General features: G+C 37.2%; 1 protein-coding gene across 1 annotated transcript; it reads right to left on the reverse strand.

Moving 5' to 3' along the window:
- Window positions 1–1782: 1782 nt before the first annotated feature.
- On the reverse strand, window positions 1783–5058 carry mycbp (MYC binding protein). Its single transcript, XM_057355613.1, has 5 exons — window positions 4184–5058; window positions 3487–3559; window positions 3364–3412; window positions 2457–2586; window positions 1783–1982 (listed from the first exon to the last, which is right to left on the reverse strand). The coding sequence occupies exons 1-5, from the start codon at window positions 4199–4201 to the stop codon at window positions 1941–1943; spliced, it is 312 nt and encodes a 103-aa protein (XP_057211596.1). The 5' UTR covers window positions 4202–5058; the 3' UTR covers window positions 1783–1940.
- Window positions 5059–16651: the final 11593 nt, after the last annotated feature.

Below are 16651 nucleotides of genomic sequence, written 5' to 3' on the forward strand. Positions count from 1 at the left end.
GGGTTCCAAATTATTATGCAAATGATATCTTTCTCTGGTTTTCCTAATTTGTCGATGCAAATGACAGTCAGTATAATTTTCAAGTAATCAACAGTTAGGGTACATTTGGAATTTTATTGAACAAACCTCCCACTGACAACAGTATTTATTTAAAAATGAAAAACTCAAAATGCACTGTTCCAAATTATTATGCACAACAGAGTTTGAAAACATTTCATAGGTTGTAAAAAACTGAAAATGGTCATTTGTTGAATTTGCAGCATTAGGAGGTCATATTTACTGAAATCAAAAGCTATTTCAATCAAAAACATCCTAACAGGGCAAGTTACATGTTAACATAGGACCCCTTCTTTGATATCACCTTCACAATTCTTGCATCCATTGAACTTGTGAGTTTTTGGATAGTTTCTGATTGAATTTCTTTGCAGGATGTCAGAATAGCCTCCCAGAGCTGCTGTTTTGATGCTAACTGCCTCCCACCATCATAGATCTTTCGCTTGAGGATGCTCCAAAGGTTCTCAATAGGGTTGAGGTCAGGGGAGGATGGTGGCCACACCATGAGTTTCTCTCCTTTTATGCCCATAGCAGCCAATGACACAGAGGTATTCTTTGCAGCATGAGATGGTGCATTGTCATGCATGAAGATGATTTTGCTACGGAAGGCATGGTTCTTCTTTTTGTACCATGGAAGAAAGTGCTCAGTCAGAAACTCTACATACCTTGCAGAGTTCATTTTCACACCTTCAGGGACCCTAAAGGGGCCCACCAGCTGTCTCCCCATGATTCCAGCCCAAAACATGACTCCGCCACCTCCTTGCTGACGTCGCAGCCTTGTTGGGACATGGTGGCCATCCACCAACCATCCACTACTCCATCCATCTGGACCATCCAGGGTTGCACGGCACTCATCAGTAAACAAGACTGTTTGAAAATTAGTCTTCATGTATGTGTGGGCCCACTGCAACCGTTTCTGCTTGTGAGCATTGGTTAGGGGTGGCCGAGTAGTAGGTTTATGCACAACTGCAAGCATCTGGAGGATCCTACACCTTGAGGTTTTCGGGACTCCCGAGGCACCAGCAGCTTCAAATACCAGTTTGCTGCTTTGCAATGGCATTTTTGCAGCTGCTCTCTTAATCCGATGAATTTGTCTGGAAGAAACCTTCCTCATTCTGCCTTTATCTGCACAAACCCTTCTGTGCTCTGAATCAGACACAAATATCTTCACAGTACGATGATCTCGCTTAAGTTTTCGTGAAATATCTAATGTTTTCATACCTTGTCCAAGACATTGCACTATTTGACGCTTTTCGGCAGCAGACAGATCCTTTTTCTTTCCCATATTGCTTGAAACCTGTGGCCTGCTTAATAATGTGGGACGTCCTTCTTAAGTAGTTTTCCTTTAATTGGGCTCACCTGGCAAACTACTTATCACAGGTGTCTGAGATTGATTTCAGTGATCCAAAGAGCACTGAGACACAATACCATCCATAAGTTTAATTGAACAATATAAAATTAAATGTTTACGACACTTAAATCCAATTTGCATAATAATTTGGAACGCAGTGTAGATACATTATGTAAAGATATAACAGACTCATGGAAAAAATTATAATTTAAAATGTAATCAAGACGGTCTCTGCCTACAAATTTTGCCATATGGTTTACAATCAGCAAGTAATCTACCCAGCGCCGGCAACAACTGATCTTTGAAGGTTGTGGAGGCACTAACCGACCCAAAAATCATTAAGTTCAGTAAAGCACATTTATTAATACCCACAAAGCAAAAAGAAAATCTTGCTTATGAAGAAGTTTATTAAATATCAGTCACATTTTAACTTAAACCTTTGCTTTTTAGACATCTTATTACAAAACATAAGGTAACAAACAAAATACTTTTTTTAAGTGAAGAAATTTTAATTAAATCTCAAAACCAAGGATCTTTATTCTGTCCCATCTTCTTGCGGAGGTTCATACTGCAGAAGCTGAAGATTCAATTCAAACAATAGACAACATCAAAGGTTAGACAAAGGTTTGCTCTTATAAAGCATTCATATGCAAGTGTCTGCTCAATAAAAGCAAATCTGGTTACTACAAAAATAAAAGGCCTTTTGGTAACCCTTCACCTAAAGCCTTTATGTATAATGCATTATAAAGGGTTATTAAAGGATATGATGCATTATAATTGTTCATAATGTGTTGTAATACATTAAATGATGTTGTAAAGAATTATAACCAAATTAAAAAATGCAAAGTGTAACAATGAATTGATAAGTGTTATAATGTTTCAACTGTAGTAACCATTATTCATGAGACATTACAATGCATTATAAGGTGCATTACCAGGCATAATTAATACAATAAAACTACTTCTATAATGCATTATACATAATTGCTTTAAGCAAACATTCTTGTCCAGTGGTGAAGTCTCTGAATATTGTTAATTGTGACTAACTCACCCTGGTTTTCAGCTCTTTATTCTCTTCCAGAAGCTGTTGAAATTTCTGCTGTAAATCACTCAGCTCCAGATGCAAACTCGTTGCATCATCAGACTCCGAACCAGCAACGCCTAAATGATGTTTGATAAAGCTGGAAGGTGGTTAGTTAAGGCCTCAGCTTAAAAATACAATAGGCTGCTCCTGAAAAAGGTTTTTGGAGCAATTTCAGTTCAGGAATGCCTTTTGGTGGGAAAAAATCAGCTCCTTTGGAGCAGGGTCTGGAACACAGCACTGGTTGAATACATGCCATTGAACAGTATTTTAAAATGTCTTACAAGACATATACGTGTACATACAGAAAGCTAATGTTAGCAGCATTTAACTGCCGCCTTTGTCTTCATGTTGTGCTCTTTTGCCAGCCTCGATGATGTGAAGCACTGCAAACTGTTGTAGGAGATCAGATTTTATATATTAGCCCTCATTTTTGCTATTTCAACATATACGTACACATTCCATCTTTATTATAACAATAAAGACAGACAACAAAAACACAGCTTCAATCACTGTGTCCTCAAGTTAACCTTTTCAGTGCATCGCTTGCGTCCTAATGCCAGTGTGAATGCAAGCAGAAAATGGGAAAGGGAACATTTTCTTCACCACAGAAAGCTCTTATTTCAGCTTCTATAACCACATGATGCAAAAGCATGTCTTGATCCTACCTTATCCACAGACAAACAAATTAACAGCAATCTATTTGGTAATTATTTAAAAAAGAAAACATTTCATTTGAAAAGACTGAATAATAAAGTGGTAGAAGAAGCCGATTTGTTAAGAACCACATTTGCTTCAGTGAAAACACATGGAAAGTGTTCTCAGCACGGTGTCAGCAATGAATATGGCCATCAACATTAAAAGCATAAAAGGATACTCCAGGGCATTGTTGGGTTTCTCCGTTTCCTCGTATAAAGCCACCAAGACTGGAATATAGAACACAAATCAGCTTGATACAAAGGATACCGATAAGAAATACACATTTGCTAAAAGAGTCTACCATTGGTGAGGCTATTTAGGACTCCAGCTTTCTCCAGATACCTCCTAAACTGCTCTCGCTTTGACTCGGATGCCTACATGTACAAGAATACAGGCAAAAAGGTTATTTAAGCTACAGGTAAATAAATTGTACTGTTTGCTACGTTTTCAGAACATATTGTGTCATTTTATCTAACGTTTAAAAACATAGCATTTAAAATAGTCCTCAACTTAAGAACAAAACGAATGTGATGAACTGCACCTGTATAACCTTACATCATTGATCGAGTAACAACAGTTTTGACAACAGTTAACGTTAAGTAAAAGACTATTGAATCAAAAATACCCTTTTGAGAAGCTTTTTTTGTGTCTGATATCGTATCGTCTAGTACTGTAATGACGTGCAGAAACTTTGAGTGTGATTTAAGCAAATGCTTTTACACGAGTGTACTATAGTATACTTTATAACTCACAAAGTGTTCTTAAACACTTGAGGCAACGAAACATTTTCCACAAAAAAACGTCTACAGTTACATATGTTTCGTTGTTGTTTATTTCAGTACTTTAATTGGTTACACAAATGGTGTCGAATACGCCAAAACATGCTTACTACACTTTCGTTATAATGAAACCACGGTAAATTTTCGTATAGGTTTGTTTGTTTGTTTAAGTACTCTGTAATGGTTAAAGGGGTTGTCGTTGTTTATTTAGGTACTTACCCTGTAATGCGCCATCATAAACGAAAGTGTCACAATGTTTGATTCGCAAAACTCCTCAGCTGCAGTAATCGGCTGTGCGCGTGCGCGCTGAGCTTTGGCGGAAGACAACACGCCGTTGCCCTGACGACGCTTAAAGGGAACGCCGTCAAATATAGGCTGAGTCTAAATACCCGTCAGTACACGACCCGTTCTGCGCATGCGCGTAATTACTTAGTAGAAAACGTCACGGTTTCCCTACACTATTAAGAGGCTCGTTTGAGATGGCCAAATTCTGCGCAGAACCGATCACCGGTGATCAGCGCGAGATGCATACCGGTAAGAAATGTGTCCGAGTTACGTCCGCCTTGCTCTGAGGTCATGCTGACGTGTGTCAAAAAACTCTCGCGACGGCCAGGCGGCTGTATCGGATTCTTCAGTCGGGCGCAGTTGCTCTCCACCGACTGCGCTGATGAAAAGCATTATGGGAAACAACTTGCTGACGACACAGCTTAAATGCTCATTGGGCGAGAATGTCAGCTGATGTCTTTTTTCGTAAGTGTTCCATTAATAAGCCCTTTAACTGAAGTAGGTTTTGAGATTTATATGTGGAAAAAACACAAGGTGAAATATATAGTCCTCATGCACCTTGATGTAAAAGCAGTGCCAATTCAATTGCATAGATTTCATCTGCGATAAAAAGCGCTTTTTTATTAAAGTATAACAAAAACATTACAAAACAAGATGGTATACAGTTTGCATTCAAAAGCAGACGAGAAAAAATAATAAAAGATAATACAAACAAAACAACAAAGACAAAAAAGAATGAAAAAAAAATCTAAATATTAATAAATTCAAAACAAGAAATATAATTTATATTATCGAATAAGTCTAACAAAATTCCAGCTTTTTATTATTTGCTTTTGACAGCATTTTTAAATATTGTCCCAAATAATTCTTAAATACTACAAACAATTAAAAAAATTACATTTGGCAATTAAATTCTTAGCTAACAAAAGTTATTAATATTTAAAAAAAAGTTTGACCTCCTTTTTCACAGTTTCCATATTACATTTTTTATAAACGACATGTTACATTCACAACATTTTACTCATTTAACCACAATTATTGCACTTTGTCCAGGAATTAAAGGGAAAAATAGGGTCTGTGTTTTCTGGAAATGAGTTACAGACTTTACACAATACAATACACAATAGAATTTACACAGAATTTACACAATATAGGAACTCTCCAGAAGGATAAATATCACTTACAATTTTGAAATGTATTTTTTTGGGGGAGATAAACTGTAAACCTGAAATAGGAGGTTCTAAGTTTAAGCATTCGTTTGTCAAAGAACATATCTAAATTCTTTCGTTCAGCCTTGACATGGTTGAGAGTTTGTCGAATATACGATTTAGAACATTTCTCACTTTTAAACTCAGTTGGCCCAATAAAAATGCGATAAAAAACATGAACACGATCTATTCCATTGCTGACGTTTCCAGTCAACTCGACAGCGCGATTTGGGAAGTGTCCGTCTTGCCTGTGCTGTTTTCACTCCTCCCCTTACTGCAGCCGCCTACTCTCGTCTTCTTTTCAGGCGAGGCAAGGTGCATCTCAAACAAGCCTATTGGTATCACGCATGCAATGAAACACTTGACGGCCAGGCGTCACATTTTTGTAGGCTACATTGTGTTTTTCATTTAACAGTTCACGGCTGGTCTATTTTGATGTTTTTAAATGTAGCTTACGCTATGCATTACGATGTGTGTTGTGGAAAAATATCAGTCTTGTAGTTCAAAAAATCTCTCAGACAAAGAAGGTCCGGGTGTCAAGGGGTTAACTTTATTTGCTCGAGTCAAACAAAGTGAGATGTTCCAAGTCATCTAAAAACCAAGTGTTTTCAGTCTACAGTTATAGTAAAATGTCTGAAAGGTGGTCCTTTCCAAAACCAATCAAGTAGATTCCCGTTATCTCGTATTTCTATTAACCAATTGTTGATTTTCTGCCACCAATATATCCCAGGCAACAAGGTGCATATTTAGTCGTGGTAGGCTGGCTATTACCTAATTTTTTAAATATATTTTTATATATCCTCGCCCACCACAATTATGTAATGGTCATCATGACCTGTTTCCCCTTCTTCACCTCCTGTGGTAAAACTGTGGCCTTGCTCAATGTAGATTATAGTCATAGTAACGGGGCGGAACATGCCCAGATTTGGTCATACTGTAGGGTTGGGGCCGGAAAAAGTCCCCAGATTTCATAAACACTGCCAGACATCAAAAACACAGCTGTGCAGGGTGCTTTTCAGAATCTCATACAAATGTGTTTAAAACGAAGAGCAATACATAGTGAATAATGATCAAAAACATAAAGACAGATCAAAAACATAAAGACATATCATGAAATTCCTCCATATATTCCCCCCTTTGGGGCCCCATACCTTTGGGGCCCCACACCTCCTCATCTTCTGTGATAACTGTTATCACAGTTATTGGCGAAATACCATAACCTCAGGAGACTATAACTAACAGGAATAAAATATGTGTATCATAATTTATATGGTATACAAGTGCTTAAAAATATAACGTATAGTGTGCAATTTATCATTGGTGCCCAAAACTTTTAAATTGTCGTATTACTTAATTGTCAGCAAGCTAGATAAGTAAAAAGCCTTTCTCATCTTATATTAGTTATCTCGTACCACGGATAACTTCTGATTTTAAACCTCTCAATGTTTCTCAGGTCCAAAGACCATATTACTCCACATTGGCAACAGAATCATTGTAATTGTTATCTGGTACTGTGTACATTACCATCTGATATCAATTAATATCATTATATTCAACTAAATGCACATTAGTAAGAGAATCTGTAACAGCACACACATTACCATCAACAACAAGTTGCTCATTTTTGCAAAAATATATTTCTTAATCCAGTACCAATTAAAAGTCTCTGATTCAACCCCTTTTTTTTATCAAAGTCCCAGTTAGCAAAGTGATTTTTTATTCTTTTGTAGATGATATGTCCATCAACGTCATTCTCTGGAATGCACATGCAGCTGGTTTCTTCCATTGTGGCACAAACTTCACCCTGTGCTGCTGTTAGCTGCTCCACGGTTCTGCAGCCATTTAAATGTAATCCTTGTAGTTCTTCTTTGATGCTCTCCATCATGATCCTCATGGCATTCATAAACGAAATCAGTTCATATCTGGTGATTTCCACTTCATGCATTGATGATGCTACACCCAGAGCAGGGCTGAATACTTTTGACTGCTTTTCAGCCAATGTCCCTACACGATGATTTTTCAGCACAGGGCTGTCCTGTAGAAAGTTGAACAATCCTCTTCTTGGCTTTCTCCGCAGCGCACATGATGGATGTGGTATGATGATAGCTCCTCCATGTCGTTGAAGTAGGGCACACTGCCCAGTCCAGTTTCTTGGCAGGGATAAGTATATCTGATATTCACACAGCCAGTGATCGTCTTCCACTACTCCTGTGCGCTTTTCATCAGAAACATGTACTGTGCACATCTGCATTTGGGTCTTTATCTTTGTGGGTCAGATAGATACAGACTGCAGTATTCCCTCAGTCATCTCAGCCCGCAAACATCCCAGGCAGCACTTCCATGCCATGAAATTAGTGTCTTTCTCCCCGTAGATCGTAGAACATTACTTTCTTGGCATCTTTCCCAAATGGTTGGTTCCTGCTGTGACATTGTCTTTAAACATTGTCATTTTGAATGAAGTACTGTGGTCTTGATGTGGCCACCAGTCCCCTCCTGTGACATTGTCAGGGAACTGAGCACACACATAACAGTTCTTTCAGTCATATATCCTTATCCATGCATCTGCAAGCACGTTGATATGGTCGTCGCTGGGATGTCTCTCCTGGTGTGACTTAACGAGGCTGGTCAATGTGGTATCAGTTGAAGTGGTATTGGCAAAGCGTTCATTAGCAATGTCTTTTCTCCCAATTAATGGCAAATCAATCAAGTCAAAATATCAGAACACATGTAGTGATCCATAAGCTACAAAGTCCTGGAAGTCTCATAGGATGTCATGGCTGTCTCTGTTGCTCCATATCTGCAATGTTGTTTTAGTTCAAAGGGTAAAAAACTGTGGAGTATCCCCAGATGTCGCTTTCAAACTTAGCACTTTTAACAGTCAGTTCTCTTGTTGCTCTGTATATTTGAGAGTTGGCTTAGTTTTTCCAAATATGATGATCTGTGGAAGTCCTCTAGCTGCAGAATTCCTCCTAGTTTTACTCATTAAGACTGTGTAATAATCCTCCTTATTGTTCTGCTGTGCACTTCTTCAAGCTGCCGTAGTTGGTGCAAAAGAATGCTTGCTGGAACTCAATGTCTTCAAATCTGGCAACACTTGTTCAAACTCTAAAATAGCTGTGATCATGTCAAGGGCTTATAAAACATAACATTATTTACTTTTCAATGAATAATCACCTTTTTCTTTTAGAATGGGGGGTTGTCAAAATATCAAAAGATCTTCCCAAAAAAAAAAATAATAATATCCTGCACTTTCTCCCATATTATTCAAACATTCAACAAAATATAGAGTGAAAGAAAATTGGCACCCTGCACAACTCATACATTCATTATCATGGCTTCGTATATCGTTTTTTTTTTTTTTTTCCAAAGATCATAAGGCCATCAGGGCCATGTCATAAATCTAGGCCTGCTTGAAGTTATATCTGCTTACTGTGGCTTGAACTATTATCGATGCAATTATATTTTGACACAACAAAAATCATTCATGTAGTCACCCTCTCTCAGTGTCTGGAAATGTTTAACAACAAATACATATACACAGGCACCAAGTGCACACACATAGTTACTGTGATATTATCAACAAAGTTGATTGTAGTTCAGTTGAATTGAAATAACTTTGAAGGGGTTATATGCCAAAATAACAAACAGAAAAACAACTATCTGCCTGCCTTTCCGGCACTAAAAGGCTTTACTACTCTGCGCTCCCAAAAGAAAATATACACTTACAAAGAAAAATACAATTATACACTGCCTCCCTAACTAAACAAAAACAGAGCGAACAGCAAAACAAAATGTATCAAAAGAAAATGGCAACCCTTTTAATATCCATTCTTAGTGATAAATGTCATCAGATATAAAGTTCACTAAATGACTGAACATAAAAAAGAAAAAAAATCAAACTTAACTGTGTTGTATTAAAATATTTAAATTAAATTTGACAAGTATAAAAATCCCCTTTGTTTTGTAGTGCAGCCGTAATCTCAAGCATTACACAGACACTTTGTTTTCTGCAAATAATCAGTTTTTGTCTGATTTTCCAGGTTATTTTACTTCAAAGGGGGTTTCCAATTGCATCTAGTGCATTCATAAGTAAATTAAAAATCTCTGATGATTGCAATACATAATTATGATAGTATTATTTTCAGTTGTCCAAACAAATATAAATTCAAAACAAGACTTAATTTCATATCCAACCTTAATCTTACTAGGCATATTTCATGGTTGAGCAACTGAAGCCAGAGAAACCAGATCTTCACACTCTGGAAAAATATTTCAGTGCTTAATAAATATCACCAAAATAAACAGCTATATAAACTTAATAAAATCTTTTAAAACCGTTAAAGTGATTTTTCCAGTGGGAGTAAGTAAGTCACATTTCCACATAGCAGAGCTATCCAAAGTGGTGTTCAATGTAAAATAAAATGCCAATTAATAAACGGACAAAACAGACAGCAATAAAATATAAAAAAAAATTAAAATGTCAATGAGAAAAGATACGTTTTCATCCTCTATTTAAAAACAATAATGGAAGATGTAAGATGGGTGTCCAGAAGGAATTGGTTCCACAAACCACTGGCAATGAGAGAGACAGCTCTGTCTCCCTTAGATTTTAACCGATACCGAGGGACAAATAACAAAACCTTGTCAGTGGATCTTAAAAGTCTGGAAGATGACAAAGGGATAAGAAGATCTTTCAAATAAGATGGTGCTTGTTCATTAAAAACTTTAAAACCAAACAACAGAATCTTGAACTGAACTTTAATTGAATATCATGAAAATCCACTGTTTATATGCATTTGTTAAAATTAAAATAAAAATGACCTAAAAATTAAATTGATCCAAATTATGTTTCTGTCTAACTGTGATTAGTTCTGCTTAGAATATAGAATGTATATCATGAACAGGATATAAATGTAAAACAAACCAAAATAAGCACTTAAACATTTTCTCAATTGCTTTTGTTTATGGCATTTGTCATGATTATAGTAAGCTGTATCTGAGCCATAAATGTGCTCATATGGAATGCATTAATGCATTATTGTGTCAGGTCAGGTGACAGAAGCAGTCCTGTCATGCTGTGGAGAGTCAGGGTCACAGGTGATTAGGCTTTTAAAACATGATTGTTATTTGTTGTGCATTATATTAAAGTTACAACAGGGTTGCACTGTTATAGAGGTCTATTAAGCACTCAGTCATACATGCAGTAGTTTTAAAAATGTAAGCATGAATATGTATGTATATGAAAAATAGTTTATCCAGACTGTAATGCTGTTAAACATACAGTAGTTAATACAGAGTGGCTAATTGTATATTCTGGTTTATTTCTAAGGAAACTGATCTTGTTGTAGACAGCAATAGACAGTGTAGCAATGAGAGTGACAACAATGTGTAGAAAACCATTTCAAATCAAACTTATTTTAAGTATTATTAAATTATTATATTGTTTAATACTGTAAGCCAAGTAAACGGCACTAAACTTTAGTGACAATGCGGCTCTGCAGACCAATTTTATATTCCCACCAATGTCAAAATCCCGGTCTATGTGCAACACTATATTGAACACTTTCAACAAAGCAGACAAAATCCAGATTAAAAAGGAAACAAATTAGCTGTATTTAAAAACGGGGTCAATTGTGACAGCATGACTTTCTAAAAGTTTTGAGAGAAAAGATAACTTGGATACAGGTCAAAAGTTATTAAAGCAGCTTTCATGCAAACCTTGCTTCTTAAGCAAAGGCTGAACAACTGCATGCTTAAAGCAGTTCGGAACCAAACCAGTGCCCAAAGATGAGTTCATCAACAGCTAGACACTTGGGCCGATTACTGGGAATGCTGCTTTTATCATATCTGATGGAAAAACATCGAGTGACGAGGTGGTTGCCTTCATCTTGCTAACAAGATCAGAAAGTTCCATTAAAGAAACATGTTGGAAATTGTAAAAGATAAATGGACTGGACAGCAAGTTCAAACACAGGTCTGGGAGCTGTGAGCCGAAAGAGAAAACAGATAGCACTCACTTTATCCACAAAAAATGTAAAAAATTCTCACAGAGCTCAGCTGACGGCTCCCTAAAAAACTGGGATTTCAGATTAATTACTGAATGTATTGTTGACAATAAACTCCTAGGTCTATGAAAGTGTGTAGAAATCAGGTCAGGTCAGGTATTTTGATCTAGCTGACTTTGCTGCTCTCTGAAATTTAACAAGATTAAGGGAGCTATTAGAACATTTATTAAAAATCTTGACGTGAAACATGACTCCCAATATTTAACAAACCCTTTATTACACAATTAGATCAAATTGACTCACTGTGAAATGTGTACATTTACTGTATACCATTCATCATGAATTGCAGTGGTCAACTGTCTTTCACACTTGGGCAGTTCCCATAGCATGTGTCAGTCTGGTGGTGTCACTCCACAATTGTGAAGTCGATTGTTGGTAAAGCCACCTCAGGAACTATTGGTCATGGGGCTTCCTTATTCTCTTGAGGTCCTCGTCTGTGCTACTGTGAATATATAGCTTCATACACAACATTAATTGTCTCATATAAATTCTTAGTTCAATCTTGCAATTGTTCCAAAANCCTTTAGAACCAACATTCGGCCCTCATGTGTCCAATGAAAGCTTAGTAAATATATATAAATATGTCACATAACGCTGGAATTGTCCTAATGTAATGTGCTGCTTTCTTGACCTGCGACCCCCTGGAAGGTCACGTGACATACACATATGACTTTCATGATGTACCCAGAATGCACTGCGGCACGGTGCATGTCACCATTGTTGAGATTTGTACGCTGATTCTTGACATGCTTGTGAGTAAAAAGATATGATGTGTTTCCTGCAGTCCATGATTCTGTTGGTTGGGAGGATTTTCTTAAAATTAGAAAGTAAACTGCAGTCGAACAGAGACTCGTCTGGTGTGTTGTGTCTTTTCTTTCAAAGCCACAGCTCTTCTAACACACTCCATCAATCTGCTTACAGTGTCATGCACACAAGTCATTGTGCTTCAACTGATCAATTCAACTAAGATGATTCCTGTTTGAGTTCTTTGTTATAAAAATAATGCACATTATGTAGCCTAGAAGAGAAACGAGATTCTCTTTATTGAAATAATATCTTGATATCCTCATTGCATTTTCAGCCTGTATTTAATCCAACTGTAGTGAGCATATACCTGGAAGGTAAGTGAGGCACTGTTCTTTGTGAAGCTGCTATGTAACAACATGTTTTGCAAGAAATAGGGAAGTAAGGTAAACAGTTATCTATACCAGTCATCTCACCGGGAGTCGCTCGCTTTCAGTTCTTTCTTTCTTACAACCGCCACCCTCTCCGAAACAATTGTGAAGGCTGGCCTTGAGGAACTCAAGAGGCTTTGAGAAAGTGAAAGTGCTTGACAGAGGCTGAACTTTCAAAGATCAAAACTTCTGACCCCCAGTAACATCTAAAAGCCGGCAGGTGGTAGAGTATGCGCAAGCAGTAATACAGGTAAGTGTGTTTTTGCATACATTTTTGTCACCCCAAAAGACGTCTTTTCTATGTCTTGGTTGATGTGGAAAAGTCGTCCCTTTAGGGGCCCAAAAGTGAAAGGTTTTACACCGTCTTTTCATGATGTCCAGGGGAGTTACAGTTAGTTAAAATGTTGTGCTTTTCAGATTAATTTTAGTTTTCACGTGGAAATAAATAAATAGAATTGAGTGAGACTGTATGAAATAAATTGAGTTGAATGATCTGAATGCATTATTCAGCCAGACACCAAGCAATCGTTGAATGTTAAAATGGTTGATTTGTCCATGTTAATTGTATTGAATATCACTTGATATAATTGATTGGATGTATAAAAAGGGTGTTCAGATCAGAGAAAGATCGCCGCTAGAGGCCAGAAGTGCATCTTCAGAGTTTGATGAAAGATTTTGATGGCACGTACATTTTGATTTCAGCAAGACCATAAAAGCAGTGTAGTTTGCTAATGATGAAAAAGCGATTCCTTCGTCTTTACACATTAAATGTGTACTTTTTGCCTTTATTTTATGGAAAGGTCCGAACGCCTCAGCCGGTGCTGAAGCAAGTGCTGTTGGGGTCCGAAGCCGGTCCAGTTGGTGTGAAGGTAGGGCTTGCATCTGTTAGTCTTGGTGGAGTGGAGGCCAAAGTCCTGGGAACCAGTGTTTCCGTTCTGGGTTCAGAAGTCTCATGTTCTGTAATGTAGTAATAGAAATCATATTTATCTTTGAATGTTCTTATTTTACTCCAGAGCAATTAAAACAAAAACAGACAACCAAAAACAAGACATGAAATAATGTTTGAGATTTTATTATTCTGTAATTGGTTGTTTTGCATTTATTTAAAAAATACACAATTATGTGTATTCGATTATGCGTGGGCTAGATTTATTGCTTTTTATTGCTGAATTTAATAGTCCTTAACATTACTCTTTTGCCGTTCCTCACTCCACAATTGTGAAGTCGACTGTTGGTAAAGCCGCCTCAGGAACAATTGGTCATGGGGCTTCCTTATTCTCTTGAGGTCCTCGTCTGTGCTACTGTGAATATACAGTATAGCTTCATACACAACAATTAATTGTCTCATATAAATTCTTAGTTCAATCTTGCAATTGTTCCAAAAAATGTCCTTCATAAGAGCCTCTTAAATAACATAATGCATGGCATTACTCTGCCTGTAAGCATTTAATAAAGCTCAAGTTTGTAATTCTGTTGATTTACATATGATGGTTCATTAAAGAGAGATTTAGAAGGTGCACCTCTCAAAAACATACATTATATATGTTTAATTATTATCTGGAGCATAAGGATTACTAGATAAGGGGTTTAGAATAATAACAAAATTCTCTCTTCTTTTGTCAGTATTTATGTTCAAATCCAACCCACTTCATATTTCAGGTGCTCTTTAAATATATCATGTTTAAAGGCTGTTATAATTCAAAGATCATACAATCCTTAGCACTAGTGTCAACATAATTCATTATAGGCTTAATATGAAAAAATATGCATTGTGCATAAATCATTTCCAAATAACATTTAATTATATTATAATTTATATCAATATGTCTTAAGCAATATATGAATAATCATGAAAATAAATGCGAACTATATTAGTATTATTATCTAAATTAATTTCTTTTTTATACTAGGACGTCCATATAACTATATAAAATAATAATAGAGTAAAATAAAATTATTGGAACTAAGTCAAAACTTCATTCTCAGATCAACTGCTTCTGTTCGTCTTTCTCACTCACTCACGTCGACACACAACAAACACACAAGGCAAACACAATTCCACCTCTCTCTCTCTCATTCACTTCCTGGCTACACACTCACAATCATGGATTTCTCTGAGCCCTCATACAAACTTACACACACAGCTTACGACACACGAGCCCCTCTGCTCTCCCTCTCTCTCTCAATCCACTCCTTTAGCTTCGACACACACACAGAGGCCTTATCACACCAAATCCTACTCGGCCTCACCTTCTCATGCACTCTCACATCTCTCTCACACACACCTTTCTATGAGGACCAACGGCATTCAGGGTTTACCTTTAGCAGATCGCACAAAACACTACTATATAAGCAAAAGGACTCAACTTATTTTCAGGGCCCTTATTTTGTGCAGGCAGCTGTTTGGTTCACCCGTCACAGCCATCAGCCTCCTGCCCTCTTCCTGGATCACATCCAGGGGGGGTATTATTAGATTGTATTATATGAAAAAAGTAATCTATAAAAATCAATGCTAAGGAAGAAAAGTCTTAAAACAATAAACTAAAAAATTATTTATAATTAAAACCAATAAAGAAAAAGTTTCAAAATATGAACTTAAAACTACTCTTATGATTAAAAAGAAAAAATCAGCTATCGTATCCTTTATAAGCCAATATGCTTAGAGAAAAAAGTCTTGGTATTCATTGACTTAAAAGTACATGCATCGTATTGTGACCATGGGTGATTTGTTCCTGTGTTGGCTCTCACACAGCCTTTCAGCCGTGATCGTCCCTAATATATCACCATCTTTTTCTGGGCGTTTGTCCTATGTGAGCTCTCGCAAGGCAATGTCCTGGTCGTCCCATATACACACCCTATATATTTTTTTTTACTTTGGTCACAATGTTTCAACATGCAATATAAGTCTTTCGAATATTTTCCATACTGCAATCTTTTATTCAATGCAAAAAACACTCAAAAAATTCTCATAATAGTATTAAAACTCATTTTTTAGGATACATACTGTATTAAAAAAAAAAAAATCTTCCATCATTCCTCTGCTTCCTTCATGGATGGTTACACTCCCACACACACACTTTCTGGGAATGTGGCCAACAATTCCCTCCCTTACAAGTTCTCCAGCTAGGCTGGATACACAAAACGTTACATAGACAATATAGACAGACAAGACCCAGGTTTTAATTCTTATGCGCATCTAAAGGTCTCGCATCTTGCGAAATAAATATCTCACTGCACACTGCAGGCAGTCTCACCGCACGCTTGCAGGCGGTCTCTCCGCACGCAGCAGGCGGAATAAATATCTCACCGCACGCTTGCAGGCAGAATAAATATCTCACCGCACGCTTGCAGGTGGTCTCTTCTGCACGCAGCAGGCGGAATAAATATCTCACCGCACGCTTGCAGGCGGTCTCTTCCGCACGCAGCAGGCGGAATAAATATCTCACCGCACGCTTGCAGGCGGTCTCAGTCCCCTCTTGGGACAACCTAAATCTACAGGCAGTATCTTTACTGCAATCATTCATCCATTCTCATTCATACATTTTCTCGTTGAGATCCGGGACCCTCCTGCATATTTAATAAATAAATTTGATTTCTTTTTTGGTGTCTTTTTATAGACACCAACTCTACCCAGAACTCACCTCCAGCAGACCACACAGATATTAAATCTAAACTATAAGCAAAAGTATGCTCACCTATAATGCACGCTTGATCTGTGTAGTCAGCCGGATGGTATGCCCTCGGGTGTTGTCAGATGTCTTCAGCCTCTTTCCAACTCCTGGCTGGCTCGCCAAATATGTTGTGGAAAAATATCAGTCTTGTAGTTCAAAAAATCTCTCAGACAAAGAAGGTCCGGGTGTCAAGGAGTTAACTTTATTTGCTCGAGTCAAACAAAGTGAGATGTTCCAAGTCATCTAAAAACCAAGTGTTTTCCAGTCTACAGTTATAGTAAAA

The sequence above is a fragment of the Triplophysa rosa genome, linkage group LG16 (genome assembly GCF_024868665.1).
Source record: "Triplophysa rosa linkage group LG16, Trosa_1v2, whole genome shotgun sequence".
Taxonomy (NCBI): domain Eukaryota; kingdom Metazoa; phylum Chordata; class Actinopteri; order Cypriniformes; family Nemacheilidae; genus Triplophysa; species Triplophysa rosa.

What these genes read in the sequence shown, in the direction of transcription:
- mycbp (XM_057355613.1), bottom strand. An exon ending in CCTAAATAGCCTCACCAATG is followed by an intron (nt 3,413 to 3,486) that starts GTAGACTCTTTT and finishes TCTATATTCCAG; the next exon opens with TCTTGGTGGCTTTATACGAG. An exon ending in AAACCCAACAATGCCCTGGA is followed by an intron (nt 2,587 to 3,363) that starts GTATCCTTTTAT and finishes ACCACCTTCCAG; the next exon opens with CTTTATCAAACATCATTTAG.